Source organism: Macaca fascicularis, chromosome 4 (assembly GCF_037993035.2).
Source record: "Macaca fascicularis isolate 582-1 chromosome 4, T2T-MFA8v1.1".
Classification (NCBI taxonomy): Eukaryota; Metazoa; Chordata; class Mammalia; order Primates; family Cercopithecidae; genus Macaca; species Macaca fascicularis.
The window spans coordinates 31,717,797-31,740,439 of NC_088378.1; the positions used below are offsets into that span (position 1 = coordinate 31,717,797).

At 34.1% G+C, this 22,643-nt stretch overlaps 1 protein-coding gene across 6 annotated transcripts in view; it reads right to left on the reverse strand.

Annotated features, from left to right (window-relative positions):
* The window catches only part of THEMIS (thymocyte selection associated), a 208,748-nt gene that overhangs the window by 45,160 nt on the left and 140,945 nt on the right, over window positions 1-22,643 (reverse strand). Inside the window, exon 5 of one of the 6 annotated variants that reach the window (XM_045391558.3) lies at window positions 1,400-8,191. The exons of the other annotated variants lie outside the window; for them this stretch is intronic. Within the exon in view, the coding sequence (XP_045247493.2) occupies window positions 8,162-8,191 (30 nt within the window). The 3' untranslated portion in view covers window positions 1,400-8,161. Of the gene's footprint in view, window positions 1-1,399; window positions 8,192-22,643 lie in introns of those variants that run through there. 6 annotated transcript variants of the gene reach the window in all.

Consider the following 22,643-nt stretch of genomic DNA (forward strand, 5'->3'; position numbering starts at 1 on the left):
GGTTTATAAATATGAGTACAATTCTCAAAGATTATTCATACTATTAGAATAAGCTTTAGAGACATAAAATATTTGATATTAATATGCATGTTTAGAACATTGAAACTATTTGTTTCCAACTCAGTTTATACCCAGCTATTTCTCCATTTCTTCCCAAGTATTTCTTTGACTTGTTCTACTTTCAAGAAATAATTATGTATTAAATATCACTAAGTTTGAAAGAAAACCCAAAATATTAATGGCTTAATGAAGATATTCTATTTCTGTTTCACAGAAAAATACAATAGAGGTAGGTTGTCCAGGGTAGGCTACAAGGGATGCTGTGAAAGACAGTATTTACGCTAGAAGCCATATCCTAAAAATCAGGTATTCTATACTACTAAGGAGGAAGCAAAGAACAATTAGGAAACTATTAGCAATCTGCCACACAGACACTGCTTTTCACTATATTCCTATAGTACCTAGCACAGTGCTTTGCACTAAATAAGTGCACAAGAAATATTTAATTAATATTCCTTTAAAATTTAATTCAACTGAGTTAAGATTATTCAGTCACAAATTTGGTAATATGATCTAGTTATTTATATTAACTGACAAATCAAAGATGTGCTAAAAGATTTAACAAGGGTACACTGTACATTGTTATTGTTTTTTAATACTAAAAAATTAAATTAGAAACAATAAAAGACCGAGACTGATTATATATATTAAATATAGATATATTATAGATTTACTATACATATATTTTATTATATATTGTAGAAATCTATAATTATATTATATATAATTATATATAGCTATTTATAATTAGATATCTATTATATCTGCATATTATATGCATACTATAGCTATCTATATGTTAGTGGTATATAATTATAAATATCTATATATCTATATATAATATATAGATACAATTATAGATACATAATATATATTATAGATGTAGATATAAATTATAGATATATTTACAGCATATCTAGGCAAATATATTATGCCTAGACAATGTTAAATGTATATTAAAATAATTGAAAAGAGTGAATTACAAATCAGATTGAGCAGAGGGAAAGAAACTGAAAGAAGATTCATCAAAATTACTAAGGTAATTAACCATCTGTTGAATTACAGGGAAGTTTATGTTCATGTTTGTTTATCTCTTTTAAAAAAATCTTTTCCCATGATAATCATTTTTGCACAAAAGACTACTCATATGATAAAGTTATTTTTAAAAATATATTGGGATAATATGTAATGTTAGCATCAAAAGAAGACAGCGTTCATAATTCACGCTAAATATTATTCACAGGCCAGCCGAAGGATACTTAACTGACATAATAAATCTGTATCTTACTTTCATTTATTATGTGTGTTTCCCTGATTTTCTCCCATTCTCTTTTAGACATTTCTTTTTTTCTGAACATCCTTACAACACACACATACACTTTTACACAAAAAGCAAGTTAACTGTAAATGAAGAAAGGAATAAAAAGAATAAACTTCCAAGGAAATCATAACAACTGTTGAAAATGAAAATGGTCTCAAAAAATGTTACATGTTATGAAGATAGCACATACAAGACGACACTCAATTTTTCCACTTTATTTTTTGCAATTAGTAATGATGCTGAAGTGGAGCTAATGGCTGGCAGATCTGCTGCTGTTAGGACAATAGCTTGCCTCTGTTAGGTGGGTTACATCCATTGGGGTTTATTCACTTGAGGAATGCCATTTTCTGTTGCTATAACAGTACCTGAGACTGAATAATTTAGAAAGGAGAGAGTTTTATTCTGGCTTATGGTTCAGGAGTCTGGGAAGTCTAAAAATGAGGGGCTGCATCTGGTCAGCTTCTGGTGATGGTTTCATGCTGTGGCAAAACATGGAGAAGAAGTGAAAAGGGGAAGTGGGCACGTGTAAAAAGGGGCAAAATACCAGGGGTAGTCTCACTTTCTAACAACCCACTCTCACAGTAACTAATCCAGTCCCATGACAGCAAGAACTCACTCACTCTTAAGAAAATTAACCCAGTCCTGCAAGAGCAGTGTTAATTCCTCTTAATGACCTAATCACCTCTTAAAGTCTCCACCTCCTAATATCATCACACCAGAGATGAAATTTCCAACACATGAATATTGTAGGAGACAGTCAAACAGTAACAAAGGCTCTGCTTTACCAACACACATACTCAACATCTGATAGCCAAACTGAGGTGTCATGGATACTGCAGCAAAATGGGAATAAAAAACCAAGACTTTAAAGGTTTTAATCTCAGTTCTGTTACCACTACTACAAAACCTTGAGAAAGTTACAATCTCTCAGAAACTCAATTTCCAGATTAACCTATAATAATATAATTATATACTATTTAGATGCTTTATTGAGTTAAAATCTGATATCCACACTTCAAATTATTTAATAGTGAAAGCAGCCCTGGATGTAAGCACCCATCTCAGTTCCACTCTGAACTTTTATTGATATTAGATTAGACAGTGTGTCAGGAATTCACAGTATATCTATAAATGAGGGAGTGGGATAAGACAAACTTAAGTAGGATAAGGTTCCATTCAGTTTAACTTTCCACAATTCTTCATGTATGGCCTCTATAACAATTTTGTATGCCAGAACATTGCCTTTGGCAAAAATCTCATAGTAAAACTTGACCCAGCCATGAGGATATTATGCCTTTTGGATCTAGAGCTCTTTGTATGGTGAAAGCTATTTTTCTTTTATTTGAAAAAGCCTCTTATTGTTATGGCTGTGGCCTTCAGAGTATAACTTTCTTTGTATACATTTTTCAAAGCTGACAAGAGCATAAAGATATGTGGTGATTAACTGAATGTAAGCAAAGCAACTGAGCTCAATGTTTATTAAAACTCCAGGATTGATGTTTTCTATGTCGAGTTAGTGGGGAAGGAAAGTCTTCATGAAACCAGATATGCAGTGTTGCACATCAGCAGCTTATTTTGAAAGAACATTTGGAGCAGAAAGGAATGGTCATATCTATTTTTTAAAATGTTCTATCACATTTTCATTTCTCCCTTACCATTTTTGCTGTGTGTGCTATATGCCTTCATAGGATGTGGCATCCCTAATGTAACAGTAAACTTACAGGTAAGTCAGAAATAGATGCTATGACAGGGCCAGTGACTTTTTAGAGAATTTGTGAAAGGTGGTGAAGATCCCAATTAAATAATCTTATTCTACAAGACCCTGACAAAGCATTACTGGATCATAGGGTTAAGTGTTTCTGGACCCTACTAGATTGAAGATGAAGTTTAAGCCATAAAACAGGCCTTATACTCTGGACATATAGCTGAACTGAAAGTTTATTAGAGCAAAATACATCATACAGAATTACTGCTAGCTCCATTGACCACAAAAACACCACGTCATGAGTTTTATAGAATATAGGAGTAGATTTGGAGTTTTGAGTAGAACAAGGTATTAATAGGCAGGCACTTTATTTAATCTTTTCTCAGGCATTAATGAAAAGTCATTCCTAACCACTGCTCATTTCTGTATAGAATGGGGATACTGCATCCTAGATCAATTAGAAAGGCTTATCAGACATGCTTTAACAGTTAATGTTAATGGATTCATTACAATCATTGTTACTATGGAGGTATTATCACACCTCTGTCCAGATCTCAATCAACTAAGTTTATTGGACCAAGGTTGTAATGAGAAGGCTATCCTTACAGAAGTGAGAAAAATTACTGATATTTCTACTCTAATTAATAACATATTCTGGTCATCTGTGGCTGAGAAAAGATATTTTCCCTTGAGTGCAAAAAAAAAAAAAAAAGAAAGAAAGAAAATAATATGGCTTGTATTTCATTTTATTGAGTCAGGCATGTTTTCTTTTTTTTTTTTTTTTTTCTTTTTATAGTCTTGGCCTATAAGTAAAGTGTCCCCTCATATAGACATTACAAGCACTGATTTTATTTATTTTTATACATACCTCATATAATATTTTATATGATCAATTTGAAAAAGAAAAAAGAAAACACAAACCAACTTACTAATTATAGGCACAGTTTAATTCATGCCTGATCATAAATTTGAAGCCAGGAAGTCAATGCATTATCAATACAAGAGCTATTATTTTAGTAAAGCTATGTATTTGGATTTCCATAACAATGGCACAAAACATAGTCAAACTAGATCTTTTTATCTGATTTAAGACAGGAAAAATCTGCTTATTCTAACATTGACTACATAGTTGCTGATGCAATTTTAAGTTAATAAAATTTATGAGAACATTAAACTAGAATAAAGAAGCTGCTTAAACAAGAGAAAATCCTTGTGACATATAAAAGAACATTCATAAGACCATCAGTGGATTTCTTAGCAGAAACCCTACAGGCCAGGAGAATAAGATTACATATTCAAAGTGCTGAAAAAATTGTTAGCCAAGAATACTTCACCAGGCAAAGCTGCCCTTCAGGAAAAAAGGAAATACTTTCCCAGGCAAACAAAGTTGAAAGATCTTATTATCTCTCGAGCTTACAAGACGTACTGGAGGCAAGTATTCGAGGTGAAATGAAAGAATGCTAATTAGCAACATGAAAAGATGACAGTATGAAACTCACTGGTAAAGGTAAGGGTATAGTCAAGTCTAAAATACTTATGTTACAGTGGAGGTACATAAATAACTTTTAACTCTTGTATAAAAGTTAAAAAACAAAAGGATTGAAAGTAACTATAGCTATAATAAATTGTTAATAGAAACACAGGATGAAAGTCATAAACAGTGATACCAATAACAAAATGTGTGTCAGGGCAAGAAGTAAAATTGTAGAGATTTTCTTTGTGATCATAGTTCATTGTTATCAGCTTAAAATAGACTGTTATAACTACAAGATCTTTTATGTAAATCTCACAGTAATAACAAAGAAAAACCTTTAGCAGATGCAAAAAAAAATAAAGAGAAAGGAAGGAAAGCATCTCACTATAAAAATAATCACAAAGAAAGACAGATGAAAGGAACAGAAGAACTCGCTTCAGCTTTAAGGACAAAGCGAAGTAATCAAAGAAAGATATTCCCTGCAAACAGTAACCAAAAGAATGTAGAAGTGGTGGCAATACTTTATATGAGACAAATTAGACTTCAGGTCAAAAATTATCACAGGAGACAAAGAAGACCATCAATAAAAATAAAAGTGTAAATTTATTGAGAGATTATAACAATTGTAAATATATATGCACCCAACATCTGAGCACCTAACTATATAAAACAAATACTAACAGAACTGAAGGGCTAAATAGACAGCAATACACTAATGGTAGGGGACTCCAATACTACACCTTCAACAATGAATTTATTATCCAGCCAGAAAATCAATAAGAGAATAGTGAACTGAAACAACTACAGACCAAAAGGATCTAACAGTAATATTCAGAACCTTCCATCCAACAGCAGTAGAATGTGTATTTTTCACAATCATACATGTATCATTCTCCAAAACAGGTCATAATAAATTTAAGAAGACTGACATCATATCAGGTATCTTTTTTAATCACAATGGTATGAAATTAGAAACAAGAAGAAAATTAAATGCACCACTATTGAATCGCCAATAGGTAAGAAAAGAAATTAAAAGGGATATCAAAATGTGTCTTGGGACAAACAAAAATGAAAACATAACATATCCAAACTTATAGGATGCAGCAAAAGTCGTTCTAAAAGGAAAAGTTACCACAGTAAATACCTATATTAAAAAAAGAGAGAAAGATTTGTGTATACAACCTAAATTTATACCTTGAGGAACCAGAAAAGAAGAATAAGATAAGCCCAAAATTAACAGAGGGGAGGAAATGAATTAGAACAGAAATAAATAAAATAGAGACTAAAAAAGTAGGAAAGAGTAATGAAGCTAAGAGGTTTGTTTTTGTTTTTGTTTTAGAAAAATAGTCAAAATTAGCAAACCTTTAGCTAGAGTAACTAAGAAAAAAGAAGACTCAAATAAAAATAAATATAAATTAAAGAGAGAGCATTACAAGTGATAACACAGAAATACAAAAGATCACAATGGACTATGATGAACAAATATACACCAACATATTGGTAAACCAAGAAGAAAGATTTATTCCTAGAAACAGCAAATGTATGGTTGCCCTCCTAGAAACATACAAACTACCAAGACCCAATCATGAAGAAAATAGAAAACTTGAGCCAACCAATTATGAGTAAGAACATTGAATTAGTAATCAAAACTTCTCAACAAAGAAAAGTCTAGGACCTGATGGCTTTACTGGTGAATTATACCAAACATTTAAAGAAAAATTAACACCAATTTTTCCCAAACTCTTCTAAAAAATTAAAGAGGAATAAATATTTTCAAACTTATTTTACAAGACCAGTATTACTCTGTTACCAAAGTCAGACAAGGACCCAAAAAATAGAAAAGCACAGGCCAATATACTTGATAAATGCAAAATTCTCAACAAAATATTAGCAAATTGAATTCAATAACATTTTTAAAATCCTTCACTATGAGCAAGATTTTCCCCTGGAATGCAAGGATGGTTCAATATATGCAAATCAATAAATATGATACACCACATTAATGGAATGATGATTAAAAATCACATAATCATCTCCATAGATTCAGAAAAGCATTTGCCAAAATCTAACTTCCCATCATGATAAAAAAAAAAAAAAAAAAAAAAAAACTAATTTATTAGGTGTAAAAGCAACATACCTCAATATAATACAGATCACCTATGACAAGCCCACAGCCAACATCTGAGATACTCAAGGGTAAAAAGCTGAAAACTTTTCTTCTAAGATCAAGAGCAGGGACTGTAACGACTCCAGTAAAACATTGTTAGAAATAGTAAAAAAGTTCAGTAAATATGTGGATACAAAATCAACATACGAAAATCAGTCTCATTTCTATACACTAGCAATGAGCTTTCTGAAATAGAAATTAATAAAACAATTCCTCTTACAATAGCATCAAAAATAATAAAAATACTTAAGAATAAAATTAACCAAGTATGTGAAAGAGCTGTACACTAAAATCTATAAAGCATTATTGAAATAAATTGATGAAGGCAAAAACAAATTAAAAGATGTCTACATTCATGTATTAGAAGAAATAGAAGAAAGTTGTCACAGAAATAGAAAAAAAAGCAATCCTAAAATTTATATGGAAGCACAAATGACCCTGAATAGCTAAATCAATCTTGAAAAAGAAAAACAAAGCTGTTAACAAAACATCTTAACATACATGTTTTGGAATATAATAGAATATAGACTATAATAGAATGTTGATTGCCAGGGGCTGATGGGAGGGTGAAGTGGGGAGGCAATGGTCAAAGGGTACAAAGGTTCATTTTGCAAGTTATGTTCTGAAGGTCTACTGTACAGCATAGTGCCTATAGCTAACAACACTGTATTCTTATACTTAACAATTTCTAAAAGGATAGATCTTATAATAATAATAACAACAATAAATGATGATGATGATGATAATAATAAAGAGGCCAGAAGGAACTTTGGGAAGTGACAAATATATATCTATGGCCTTAATGGTGGTGATGGTTTTATGGTTTTATACTTATCCTCAACTCATTGAGTTGTATACATTGAATATGTGCAGATTTTTACATGTCAATCATACCTCGATAAATTGTTATCTCAAAAAAGTTGCTTAATATTTATCTCACATGTTTTAAGTGCTTTACAAAACATATGGTATACAAGTAGTCACAACTTACAAAAGGGTTGCATTTCTACATTTGGATAAAGGGCTTTTGGAGAATTTTTCTACAAAGCATTCTCAACCCAGCCTCTTCCACAACAGTTGCTTTAATGTAACTGAGTTTTAATACAAATATTATTTTCAAACGAACTCATATTTAGTACATAATTCTCATGGTAAAATTGTGAAATGTGTATACAGTTGAAACTCAGGCTGCTGTGGCCCGATGCTGCTGTGATGGACCCAGATTCTTACTCTCTCACCACTCTGCCATTCTTGGCATGCCAGTTTTGTCCATTGGTCAATTCCTCTCATCGTCACAAAACTGCTACCAGAAACAACTGAGCAAAATGCTTCTTTGTTCATATACACTTTAACACAGGGAAACTCTCTCTCGATGAAATAATACAATTTTCTCCATTCGGTCTCACAGGGCAAACTTGGATCATGTGCTCATCTTCAAACTAATAATAGTTGTTCGGGAATTGCCTTAAATTAATGAGAAAATAACCCTAAGAGTCATGATAGAGGTATAAAAAAGAGGAGTTTATATAAGGAAAAAGAGGGACAGCAAATGTATTCTGGGTACCAGACTACAAAGAGATTTGGGGACAGCAATGGAGACAATAAAAACAGATGAGCAAAGGGTGAATGGTAGCAATGGTTCAAATTAGTTAACTGTCTATAAATTATCTGTTGATCATTTAATGGATATTCATAATATTCACACAGAATATGTATGGAAGGTGAAATTTCTAGAAATTATTGCAACTCATTGGAGAACCTTCCCAAGAAATCAGGCAAGAATTAGCATAAAGCTCCGTCACACTCATTCATTCTTTTTTTTTTTTTTTAACCCTCCTTTAAAAACTATTTGGCATATTATTAGGGTAAATTATTTAAATAAAAATCTTGGTCTGCTGTATGCAAGACATCCTTTTTTGAAAACTGCCAGCATCTACAGAACACGTGTTCCAAAATAATATAATGCTCTTGCACTATATCTAGCTTTAGTGTCATTATCATCGATTAGATTTGAAGACAAAATTGGTGGCTACACCCCTTTTTGGCATTGAATCCCTAAATTTAAAAAATACTTAAATACTTTTAAATTAGAAGTTCTTGTTGGAGACTGGTTAGTTTGGCTTCCCAGCCTAAAGAAGTTTTGGATTTCTACTGAGAAAACAACAGAAAAGTCAATGAACAAGAATTGTGAAGCTTCCAATAAAATGCTTAACGTTTCACATTTTGATCCAAAATATACATTTTTTTTAATTACCCTACAGAATGCTTGAAGTAACCATCTGGCATATCAAGGCATCATTTTTAAAGATTCTTTTTAGTTTGCTATCGACTTACTATAAGTTTTAATTCAGTGTTGTATAAACATTTTGCACAATTAAAGTAACAGTAGAAAATAGCAACATTCTCATTCTCCATACTTTAGCAATTAATATTCAACCCTAATCCATTCAAGCACAAAAGAGGATCCATGTAATCAAAGTGTGTCATTAAGCAACCTTTTTGTTTTCATAAAAAAAGGTTTATCATCATGGTCTTTAAAAAATTAGGAATTACAGTTGAGCGCAGTGGCTCACACTTGTAATACCAGCACTTTGGGAGGCGGGCAGATCACTTGAGGTCAGGAGTTCAAGACCAGCCTGGCCAAAATTGTGAAACCCTGTCTCTACTAAAAATACAAAAATTAGCCTGGCATGGTGGTGCATGGCTGTAGTCCTAGCTACTCAGGAAACTGAGAAAGAAGAATTGCTTGAACCCGGGAGGTGGAAATTGCAGTCAGCTGAGATCACACCACTGCACTCCAGCCTGGGCCACAGAGTGAGACTCCATCTAAAAAAAAAAAAAAAAAAAAAACCCAAACCAAAAAAAACAGAAATTTTATTGTAACACTGTTTAATTTTCTAAAAATCTACATGTAGAAGTATTGGTATGCAAGTAAGTACTCATTTGCATTATATTACAAGTATAATTATACAAGGCTGTAGGATAAAAAAGGTAGAACACAAACATCTCCTTAATCTGTAGATCAATGCCACAAATGCAACTATGAAATCACGGGTCAATTTTACTATACCTAATGTCATTTCTAATCAATTTCACTTTTTTTGCAGCAGCACAAAAGATGGAAACAATAGTTTGTATGATAGTCTCTAACAGAATGCTTCCATGACCAAATTCAGTTTTATTCAAGGTGGCTGTATACCTGTTTCCTCTAATGGCTACTTTTGATAAGATAATAATAAACATAAAGTGATGAAAATGATCAATGTAAAAAACCATTACAGAAATCATTTTGGCACTTTGAACTGAAGCTTTTGTTTCTTTCCTCTAAGTCCTCTGTCACTCAACTGCATCATCTATTACTTTTCACTAATTTTTAGCTGTTTACAAATATGACAGCTACTGTACTTAGCTGAAGAAATACAGCCTAGAGAGATTACGTCTTTCTAGTATTTTAATATGCAGGTCAAATTAATTCCAAAAGTGAGTTTCATCAGAGTAGTTCATTGCTTAGCTTTTACGAGGCTGCAGTAATGTCAATTTGAACTCCAAAATGCAACTAGTTTGCCATCCAATTATTTATATCCTAATAAAAAAATGCTACCACAATTAATCTGGGATTTTTTTTCTGATCAATGGGCAACTTATGACTTTTCAATTTATGTATTTTCTCATTAGAACATTTCTGTCAATTTGTGATTTTGTGGCAACAATAATAAATTAGTATTGTACATTAAAAAATCTTCTTATTTTGGAAAAAAAGTAGAAAAGCAAAAATATCTGCACGTCTAGTAAAGAAAACAATTCTTTTATTCCATAATAAAGTTTTTCAATAGAACTTTCTCTGGTGATAAAAATGTTCTATATCTGTGTTCTCCATTACACTAGCCACATGTGGTCATTAAACTCTTTAAATGTGACTAGGTCAAATAAGTAAATAAAATTTTAATTTTTGCTAATTTAAATTTTAAAAGCCCCAGGTGGCTCGTGGCGATATTAGTCATAATCTACAGTGTATTATGCCATGGATTTCTGCAAGTATTGTTGAAGTACTGACAATATATCTAAGCCTTGGATAATATACAAATTTTTTCTTGAATAGACAAAAATGTACTTAAAATGTGATAATCTCTAGAGATACTAATATATTTAAGTACTTTATATGTAAAAAGAATTTAATTCACTCATGCATAGATAAATGGCAGATAGCTATAGACGTAGAAATATATTTACAAATATAAGTATGTAAGTGAAAGTGATATATGTAACATATGTCATTTTTTTTTTTTTTTTTTTGAGACAATGTCTCGCTCTGTCGCCCAGGATGGAGTGCAGTGGCTCTATCTCAGCTCACTGCAAGCTCCGCCTCCCAGGTTCACACCATTCTCCTGCCTCAGCTTCCCGACTAGCTGGGACTACAGGTGCCCGCCACCACGCCCGGCTAATTTTTTGTATTTTTTAGTAGTGACAGGGTTTCACCGTGTTAGCCAGGATGGTCTCAATCTCCTGACCTCATGATCCACCTGCCTTGGCCTCCCAAAGTGCTGGGAGTACGGGCATGAGCCACCGTGCCCGGCCCATATGTCACATTTTATTGGCCAAGTCAAGTCATATAGACAAGTCTGATATCAGTATAGCTAAGAATATTATCTTCAGGAATTACCTGGTAGAGAGTGATCAGGTAATAAAGGGCAGTAAATATTTAGACAATAATTATTCTCTATAGATTGATAGGTACATACATACATACATACATAGATAAATTATATTCATCTACAAATATATATATATGTATATATATACACACACACATAGATATATATTATATATAAATGCACATATATGTATATAACAGTATATATGTTTATATACTTATACATGTTCATAACAAAAGAGATTTGAACTGGTTAATAATTATACATAAAATTAACAGATTACAAAAATAAAGAATTAAGAATAAAATAAAAATAAGATGTAATTTAAAAGGAGGGAGTATACAAATAACAAATCATAAGATCTTTTACAGTTGATAGAGTTGGACTGTAAATTGGAGTCTGAACTTCCTAGTATCCCAAAAGAGGAAATATATAATCAATTTCTACACTTACATTAATCATAACTCACAAACAGACCAATTTCTTAGAGAAATATGGCTTAACTGGAAGAATTTATGAAAATACCTTGTAATAATGAAAAACCCATTCCTTAACAATTACCTTATAATAAATAAATATTATATATGTAACATCTATGTTACATATGTATTAAATATATTACAAATATTTAATACTACAGTAAAAGAATAGCCCTAATGCCTCATAGGTGCCTAATGCCTATTTCTTGAATGAAATATATCTTGAATGAAATAAAGAAAGGCAGAAACGTCAAATTCCTATAGCAGAAAGATAAAAAAGTGATTTAATGTAAGCTACAGGTGTAACATTAAAGCTGAAAAAAGTAAAAGATCTTTTACAAGAAGGCAACTATATAAATATGTGTATGCCTATCTAGATTTCTAATTGTGTGAATTTAATACAAAAATGTTTAGAGTATATAGAAGAATGAATGAACTACAGGTGATACAGGTAATCACTCATGAAAGAAAGAATTATTGGATCATTTTGTGAAAAAGAATCTGTTTCTTTATTGGGCAAGGAACACAATCAGAATTATAATAAAAGTTTACAAGACTTTTGAATCCAAAATTGTGTAATTTAAGCCAGATACTTAGGTAATTGGTGCAGTATTATGTATAATTTATGAACTTACAAAATAATTAACCCACAAAAGAACTCAATGCTAGACATGTCAAGAAGTATGGAAAGAATTATACTACAAGACAGTCATATTAGGTATTCTATTTTGAAATGGCTGTGTATTACATACAGAAATTTGTTGTATTTTCAGAACTCAAGAAGAGTACCTTTATTTTAATTAGTAAAGAGGAGGAGTTTGTTATTTAAGCGTAAATTTATACAGGGAAATGAAGTAATACTTTTAAATAAAGAGGCTTGATTATAAGAAAATTTCTTATACTAAACTTTTAGAACGCAGCACAATGCTCTCAAAAATGTTAAGCAAATTAATCAAAGAATATCACAGGTAAATTTTGAGGTTTGCTCGGTCCATAGTCACAAATATGTAGGCTGATGACACCAAAATCTACATCCCTAACTGTAACCTCTTCCCTAATCACTGGACTCATATAAATTGAATATATTCAACTACCCTCCAAGGGGTGAAGTTGGGTGTTCAAAGGGTATGAACGTTTAATTTCAAATTTAATATTTCCAAAACTTAATTATTCACTTCTCCTCAAACATATTTCCATACCAGTCTTCCCCATCATAGTAAGTGGAAAATTTGTTCTTCCAGCTACACATGTTAATAACCTTGGAGTCAGCCTTAACACTTTATCTCACATATGTTCATCACTGAATTATGTTGACTCTGTCTTCAAACACATCCAGCATGTAACCACATCTCATCACATCTATCCCTACATCCCTGGTCCAAGTCACCACTCCCTCTTCACAGCATTATTTAAAAGGTATTTCGTATGTTGTTTCTCTTCCTTCCCTCCCTTACTCTCTCCCTTTCCCTTCCTTCCCTTCCTTCCTTCCTTCCTTCCCTCCCTCCTTCCCTCCCTCCTTCCCCTTCCTTCCTTCCTTCCTTCCTTCCTTCTTTCCTTCCTTCCTTCCTTCCTTCCTTCCAATCCCTTCATAATCTGTTGTTCATAAGGTAACCAAAGGGATCATTTTGAAATGTAAATTAGATTATGTAGCTTCCCAACTGAAAACCTTATGATTTTTTACAGTGTCAAGTCTTTTGTCTAAGTTTCTCATTCGAGTCAATATTTATGTATAGTGTAAGCTAAATATCGAATCTCTCTCTTTTTTTTTTTTTTTTTGCAGATGGCTTTCTAGTTTTCTCAACACTATTTTTTGAACAGATAATTCTTCCTTATTATGTATTCTTGTCATCCTTATCAAAGATATATTGACCATATATGTGTAGATTTACTTTTAGGCTTTGTATTCTGTTCCATGGGACTATATGTCTGCCTTTATAACAGTACCATACTGTTTCAATTATTGTAGTTTTGTAATATATTTTGAAATCAGGAAATATGGTGCCTCCAGCTTTATTCTTTCTCAATAGTGATTTGCCTATTCATGGCCTTCATGGTTTCAAATGACTTTGAGAATTATTTTTTCTATTTCTGTACAAACTCCCATTGAAATTTTGATAGGTATTACATTATATCTATATTTCATTTTTGGTAGTATGAATATTTTAACAATTTAAAATCTTCCAAGCTCAGCATAGTGGCTCCGTCTGTAATCCCAGCACTCTGGGAGGCTTGGGTGGGAGGATTACTTGAGGCTAGGAGTTCAAGAACAGCCAAGGAAACATAGCAATACTCTATTGCTACAAAAAATTAAAAACCAGCCAGGCATGGTGGTGCATCCCTATAGTCCTAGGTACTCTAGCGGCTGAGGCCCGGAGGATCGTTTGGACCCAGGAGTTAAAGGTTGCAGTGAGCTATGATCATGCCACTGCACTCCATCCTGTGTAACAGAGTGAGACCTTGTCTCTTAAAAGAGAGGGAGAAAAAAAAAAAAAAGAAAGAAAATTCTTCTAGACATAAATGTAAGACCTGAGGTTGTAAAACTCCTAGAATAAAACATATTAGAAAAGCTTATTGACATTGGTCTTAGCAATTATTTCATGTATATGACACCAAAAGTACAGGCGACGAAAACAAAAATAAATGGGTCTACATCAAACTAAAAAAGCTTCTGCACAACAAAGGAAACAATTGACAAAATAATAAGATGAACTATGGAATGAGGGAAAATGTTTGCAAATCATAAACCTCATAAGGGTTAATATAAAAAAACTGATTAAAAATGGACTAAGGACTTAAGGAGACATTTCTCCCAATAAAACATACTAGGAAATGCAAATTATAACCACAATGAGATAACACCTCACACCTGTCAGGATGGTTATTACCAAAAAAATCAAAAGACAAGTGTTGGGAAGGATGTGAAGAAAAGGGAACACTAGAACACTCTTGGTAGAAATGTAAAGGTACAGCTGAGACAGGCAAGCTGGCAGGCTTCCGGTTTTGACATGGTTTAGAGAAAAAGAAAAAATGCCTCTCAAGCTATAGCTGACCTAAGTTCCAGTCAATCATCAAATAAAGACCCAAGAAGCTATTTATTACAGGTTTCTGCTTTAGGGGGCTGGGGACTTCCCTTGGGCTCCATATGTGCAGATAGACTTGAACTTCAACTCACAGTTACCCTTTCCTCATTTTAATGCTGAAAATCATGCCCAGGGGTGGAGATTTAAAATGCCTATGTTCCATGCAATGTATTAAGAAGTACATAAGGCCACTGAACAAGCACTAGAGAAAACCCTGCTATATAGGACCTGATGAAACCGTTCCCTATAGAAAGGATCTATAAAACTAGCGCACATACTACTCTCAGGGAGCAGCCCACTCTTTTCTTTTTGCAGTGCTGACTTCCTTGTGCACAAGTGAAATAAATCTTTCTCTTTGCTGCTATGTCTGGTGACGTCTCTTCATTTCTATACTGGGAGATTACAAGAACCCAAAGTGCCAACAGCACAGCCATTATGGAAAACAGTATGGAGACTCTCAAAAAATTAAAAATAGAATACCATATGATAAAGCAATCCTACTTGAGTTTTTTATCCAAAAGAACTGAAATCAGTGTCTCAAATTGATAGGAGCACTTCCATATTCGCTGCAGTTGTAATCACAATAATCAAGATGTGGAAACACCCTAAATGTCTACTGATAAATGAATGGATAAAGAAAAGAAAATGTACTCTCTACATACAAGGAGATACTATTCAGATATTTTAAAATAGAAGGAAATTCTGCAATATGTGACAACATGTATGAATTGGGAGACATTATGCTAACTGAAATATGCCAGTTATAGAAAGATAAATATATCATGATTCTATTATATGACATATCTAAAACTAGGCAAATTCATAGCATTCAAGAATGGAATGGTGGTTGTCAGGTGGGAAGACAGTGAATTGAGGAGTGACGTATTAAGTTTCAGTCAAGGAAGATGAATAAGCCCTAAAGATATTCTATACAATATTGTACCTATATTCAACAATATTATATGGTACTGGCAAAAATTTGTTACAATGATAGATCTCATGTCTTCTTACCAGAACTGAAACAATAACAAAAACAAAAACGAATCCTCTATTGGCATCCTGTCTTACTCAGAAAAGAAATCTAAAGCACTTATCATTCCTTATGCACTCTGGCTCTCTGCCAGCTCTCAGATAAAATACACTACCACTCATCTCTATTCCAGCCATGACAAGAAACTTATCACATCAAGGCCTTTGCATTGTCAGTCCCCTCCACCTGGAAAGGTTCTTCTCTCAGAAGTAGACATGATTGTCTTGCTCACTTCATTCCCTGGCCACTCTAATTTATTAAAATAACTGTCACCATCCCCATTACTTCCTCTACTCAAACTAAACTGTTTTCAATACTCATAATGCACTTAAAACTATAATTAGCCTATGGAATTGGCATTGACCTTGCTTTAATTTCTCATTTCTATCATCTCCCCTGCATTACCTGTTGTTGCTGCCATTGTTCTAAGTATCTCTAGGCTACGTACACAGAAGTAATACATTCAGTGTTGTCTACCAAGTTACTAAATGTCATAAAAATCAAAGAAAGATTTAATCAGCTGTTTATCTGCACTGAAAAAAAAGGTAGATAATTGGAGACCCATACAACTATCATATAAGTATGAAATAATTGGATTGGGCAAATGAAAGGAAAGACAAAGGGAATGTTTTTAAGTATTCCTTTTGGAAAATTAATCCCAACCAGGGTTTATTCTCTTACCTAGTAACTCGAGACCTAAGAGTTTAAGAAAGGAAAGAATGTGTCTGGTTTCCATGAGTAACTTGTACAGGGAAAGTCAATTTAGAAAGGAAAGGGAAAGCATTATATTTTAATTTAGGTGCACTTACCAATGAATTCTCTACGTGATTAAAATAGTCTTGATCTTCACTATGCATTTATAGCGCTTTATAACTTACAGAATGCTTTTGTGTACATTATCTCATTGAATCATCAAAAATCAAGATTTGTATGGCGGCTATGACTGGATCAACTAACTAACATCATCCTAAACAAAAGTTAATTTTGAATACTCCAAAGAATTGATGGCTGTTTGAGACAGGTGTTTCTGCCCAACTCTAGACTTCTGTATAATAAAGTAGGTTATAATTAGAAGCGATTTAAGACAAAAATAAACCAAAAAAAAAGGTCTTTGTCCTAGCTTTGCTACTCTCCTTACTTATCATGATCCATGAAAAAAGTTACCTTATCCACTTGCAAATGATTGAAAATACATAACTAGAGATAATTTTCTTTACTGTAGACTTCATTTTCTCTTCATATGAATCTACACTGTCCAGGTAGCTATTGAATTATTGAAATGTGGGTAGTCTGAACTGAGATGTGTACAATATATGTACTAGATTTTCAAAATGTAATAGGGTAAATTTTGTCTAATAATTTTACATTGATTACATGTAAGTCAATGAAACTGATGATATTTTGTAAATATCATGCTAAAGTATATCACTCAAATAAGTTTTTCCCTGTTTCTTTTTGCTTTTTTGATAGAGTTACTAGGAAAATTTTAATTACATATATGACTCAAAATTGTGGCTCACAATATATTATTATTTAATAGATCATTCAGAGAGGGCATATAACTTACAGATTCCTAAAATCTGGTTTAATTAGATGTAATTGAGGGAGGAACAAATGAGAGTATCATGAGATTTATCCCAAGTTTAGAAAGAAAGACACAGGAAATTGTGCAAGATATTTTGTATCAGAAAGTCGGTAATAGAAGGCTTTATGATTGGTAATATTTACTTAGTGTTTACTAGGTATCTGGCATTTCACATACTTTATCCCATTTAATACTTATAAAACCCCTATGAGATAGAGACTAAATAAGGTGAAACCCATTTTCTGTATTTTTTTCCACAGTCGTTTGTCAACATTTAGCCTCTCTTTCTCTCCATTTGGTTGAAGTCTATAATCTTGAGTGTTTTTTTTAACTCTAGTAACTTCCATTTAATTTTGATATAGAATTAATACTAAAGAAACACTAAAACATTAAAAAGGAAAAGTGGCTATGAAATGCACGTCTGCAGCAGACTGCTGTAATCAATAAGAATAAAATATAAAATAAAATGTTTCTTAAGTTTATACAGAGATATCACAGCCACAGAGAAGGCCTAAATGGGACACTAGGCCACAAACATGTCTCCTTATCCACTCCTTGACTATTTCAGGCCTTATTTTCTAAAATAATGCAGTTGGTAATAACATTGATCCAAGACAGGTGTTGCATGCTGGCATTACCCTAAAACAGCAGTAATCATTTGATAATTAGGCTGTGGCTCAAGAACAGTTTGTGTATTGTACTCCCATTACTTTTCCCTATCTATCATTAGATTTTGGAGTATCTTTATTTTCTTATCTATTACTTAAAATATCTAGAAGTTATTTTAACTCTGCTTTTCCTGAAGATTAATATAAATGTTGTTACATGTTTTGCTCTCTCTCTTTCTCTTTTTCCACATTATCATGAAATTAGACCCCTCCGCCCGTCCCAATTGCAGTAGGAGTTTATGCTTCATTTTGTTCTGACATCTTCATTTGTATGGGCCACCACCAGGGAAACCTCATTAACTGTGAATTTGAAAGCTTCATATAAACTACAAGTGTCTCATAAATCTAATCTTGTTACAGGAGACCCTTACATTCTCCAGAGATACCTCTTGAGACTTTCAAGAATTCTCAAAGTCAAGAACACTATCATAGCACATAATTTCTTTCTTAAAAATTCAGTAATGCAGAATAAAAAATGTATAAGAGGTCTCTTCAGACTCTCAATGGTTCTAAAAACACAAAGCCAAAATTGTGTATAAAGTTATTTGAGAGGCAAGAATTGTTATTTTCTTCCACCTCTTTAATGCTCATCAACTTTATCGGTTGACTATTTTCTAGGAAGTATTTCACAATGCGACAAAGTTTTCATCATGTCATGGATGTAGCTGTATGGAAGATGATAAAGAGAAAACAATAAAAGCCCAAATTGGGATGAATTTAAACTAGAAAAAATGGATGAGGAAGCTGACACCAGTCCACTGGCTGTGAAGCAGAGATTCAATTTCAGTTGTGGTAAATTATGAATTATTACAAGGTATTGCAAATGAAGATTTTTTGTAAACAATGAAAAGAAGTTTGTAATGCCAAATGTAAGGAGCTACTACCCAAGCTATTTAATCAAAATTGAATTGACTGAGTATACAGTCATGTGCCACATTACATTTCAAAGAACCACACATACAATGGTGATTCCAAAACATTATAATACTATATTTTTAATGTGCCTTTTTATGTTTAGATAAGTTTAGATACACAATACTTACCACTGTGTTACAATTGCCTCCAGTATTCAGTACAATAACATAATGTACAGGTTTGTAGCTTAGAAGCAATAGGTTATGCCATATAGCCTAGATGTGTAGTAGGCTATACGATCTTAAGTTTGCTTAAGTGCACTCTATAATATTTACACAATGAAATTGCCTAATGATGCATTTCTCAGAACATATCATAGTCAATAATTGGTGCATAGATGTATTTGAATGCTAGTTGATCAATACAACATTCCTTGGAAAAATGTTCAATTATTCTTAAATTTTTATTGATACTTAACCTAGAGCAAGACTTTATCGAGTGGCTAGTGGCTAATGTAGAAGCAAAGAGATCAAAATTTAGCACCCCAAATTCAAAGTGTCTGCTTGAAATTGTGGTCTAGTGGGCAGAACAAGATGGCCGAATAGGAACAGCTCCAGTCTCCAGCTCCCAGTGCGAGTGACACAGAAGACTGGTGATTTCTGCACTTTCAACTGAGGTACTGGGTTCATCTCACTAGGGAGTGCCGGACAATCGTTGCTGGTCAGATGCTGCAGCCTGACCAGTGAGAGCTGAAGCAGGGCGAGGCATTGCCTCACCTGGGAAGCGCAAAGGGGAAGGGAATCCCTTTTCCTAGCCAGGGGAACTGAGACACACAACACCTGGAAAATTGGGTAACTCCCACCCAATACTGCGCTTTACCAAGGGTCTTAGCAAACGGGCATACCAGGTGATTATATCCCACACCTGGCCGGGAGGGTCCCATGCCCACAGAGCCTCCCTCATTGCTAGCACAGCAGCCTGCAATCTAAGGGCAAGGTGGCAGCAAGGCTGGGGGAGGGGCACCCGCCATTGCTGAGGCTTAAGCAGGTAAACAAAGCCACTGGGAAGCTCGAACTGGATGGAGCTCACAGCAGCTCAAGGAGGCCTGCCTGTCTCTGTAGACTCCACCTCTGGGGACAGGGCACAGCTAAACAATAACAACAACAACAACAACAAAAGCAGCAGAAACCTCTGCAGACGCAAACGACTCTGACAGCTTTGAGGAGAGCAGTGGATCTCCCAACACTGAGGTTGAGATCTGAGAACGGACAGACTGCCTGCTCAAGTGGGTCCCTGACCCCTGAGTAGCCTAACTGGGAGACATCCCCCACTAGGGGCAGACCAACACCCCACACCTCACACGGTGGAGTACACCCCTGAGAGGAAGCTTCCAAAGCAAGAATCAGACAGGTACACTCGCTGTTCAGCAATATTCTATCTTCTGCAACCTCTGCTGCTGATACCCAGGCAAACAGGGTCTGGAGTGGACCTCAAGCAATCTCCAACATACCTACAGCTGAGGGTCCTGACTATTAGAAGGAAAACTAACAAACAGGAAGGACACCTACACCAAAACCCCATCAATACGTCACCATCATCAAAGACCAGAGGCAGATAAAACCACGAAGATGGGGAAAAAGCAGGGCAGAAAAGCTGGAAATTCAAAAAATAAGAGCGCATCTCCCCTTGCAAGGGAATGCAGCTCATCGCGAGCAACAGATCAAAGCTCGACAGAGAATGACTTTGACGAGATGAGAGAAGAAGGCTTCAGTCCATCAAACTTCTCAGAGCTAAAGGAGGAATTATGTACCCAGCGCAAAGAAACTAAAAATCTTGAAAAAAGAGTGGAAGAATTGATAACTAGAATAATTAATGCAGAGAAGGCCATAAACGAACTGACAGAGATGAAAACCATGACATGAGAAATACGTGACAAATGCACAAGCTTCAGTAACTGACTCGATCAACTGGAAGAAAGAGTATCAGCAATTGAGGATCAAATGAATGAAATGAAGCAAGAAGAGAAACCTAAAGAAAAAAGAAGAAAAAGAAATGAACAAAGCCTGCAAGAAGTATGGGATTATGTAAAAAGACCAAATCTACGTCTGATTGGGGTGCCTGAAAGTGAGGGGGAAAATGGAACCAAGTTGGAAAACACTCTTCAGGATATCATCCAGGAGAACTTCCCTAACCTAGTAGGGCAGGCCAACATTCAAATTCAGGAAATACAGAGAATGCCACAAAGATACTCCTTGAGAAGAGCAACTACAAGACACACAATTGTCAGATTCACCAAAGTTGAAATGAAGGAAAAAATCTTAAGGACAGCCAGAGAGAAAGGTCGGGTTACCCACAAAGGGAAGTCCATCAGACTAAAAGCAGAACTCTCGGCAGAAACTCTACAAGCCAGAAGAGAGTGGCAGCCAATATTCAACATTCATAAAGAAAAGAATTTTAAACCCAGAATTTCATATCCAGCCAAACTAAGTTTCATAAGTGAAGGAGAAATAAAATCCTTTACAGATAAGCAAATGCTTAGAGATTTTGTCACCACCAGGCCTGCCTTAAAAGAGACCCTGAAGGAAGCACTCAACATGGAAAGGAACAACCGGTACCAGCCATTGCAAAAACATGCTAAAATGTAAAGACCATTGAGGCTAGGAAGACACTGCATCAACTAACAAGCAAAATAACCAGTTAATATCATAATGGCAGGATCAAGTTCACACATAACAATATTAACCTTAAATGTAAATGGACTAAATAGTCCAATTAAAAGGCACAGACTGGCAAACTGGATAAAGAGTCAAGACCCACCAGTCTGCTGTATTCAGGAGACCCATCTCACATGCAGAGACATACATAGGCTCAAAATAAAGGGATGGAGGAAGATTTACCAAGCAAATGGAGAACAAAAAAAAAGCAGGGGTTGCAATCCTAGTCTCTGATAAAACAGACTTTAAACCATCAAAGATCAAAAGAGACAAAGAAGGCCATTACATAATGGTAAAGGGATCAATTCAACAGGAAGAGCTAACTATCCTAAATATATATGCACCCAATACAGGAGCACCCAGATTCATAAAGCAAGTCCTTAGAGACTTACAAAGAGACTTAGACTCCCATACAATAATAGTGGGAGACTTCAACACTCCACTGTCAACATTAGACAGATCAACGAGACAGAAAGTTAACAAGGATATCCAGGAATTGAACTCATCTCTGCAGAAAGCAGACCTAATAGACATCTACAGAACTCTCCACCCCAAATCAACAGAATATACATTCTTCTCAGCACCACATCACACTTATTCCAAAATTGACCACTTAATTGGAAGTCAAGCACTCCTCAGCAAATGTACAAGAACAGAAATTATAACAGACTGTCTCTCAGACCACAGTGCAATCAAACTAGAACTCAGGACTAAGAAACTCAATCAAAACTGCTCAACTACATGGAAACTGAACAATCTGCTCCTGAATGACTACTGGGTACATAACGAAATGAAGGCAAAAATAAAGATGTTCTTTGAAACTAATGAGAACAAAGATACAACATACCAGAAT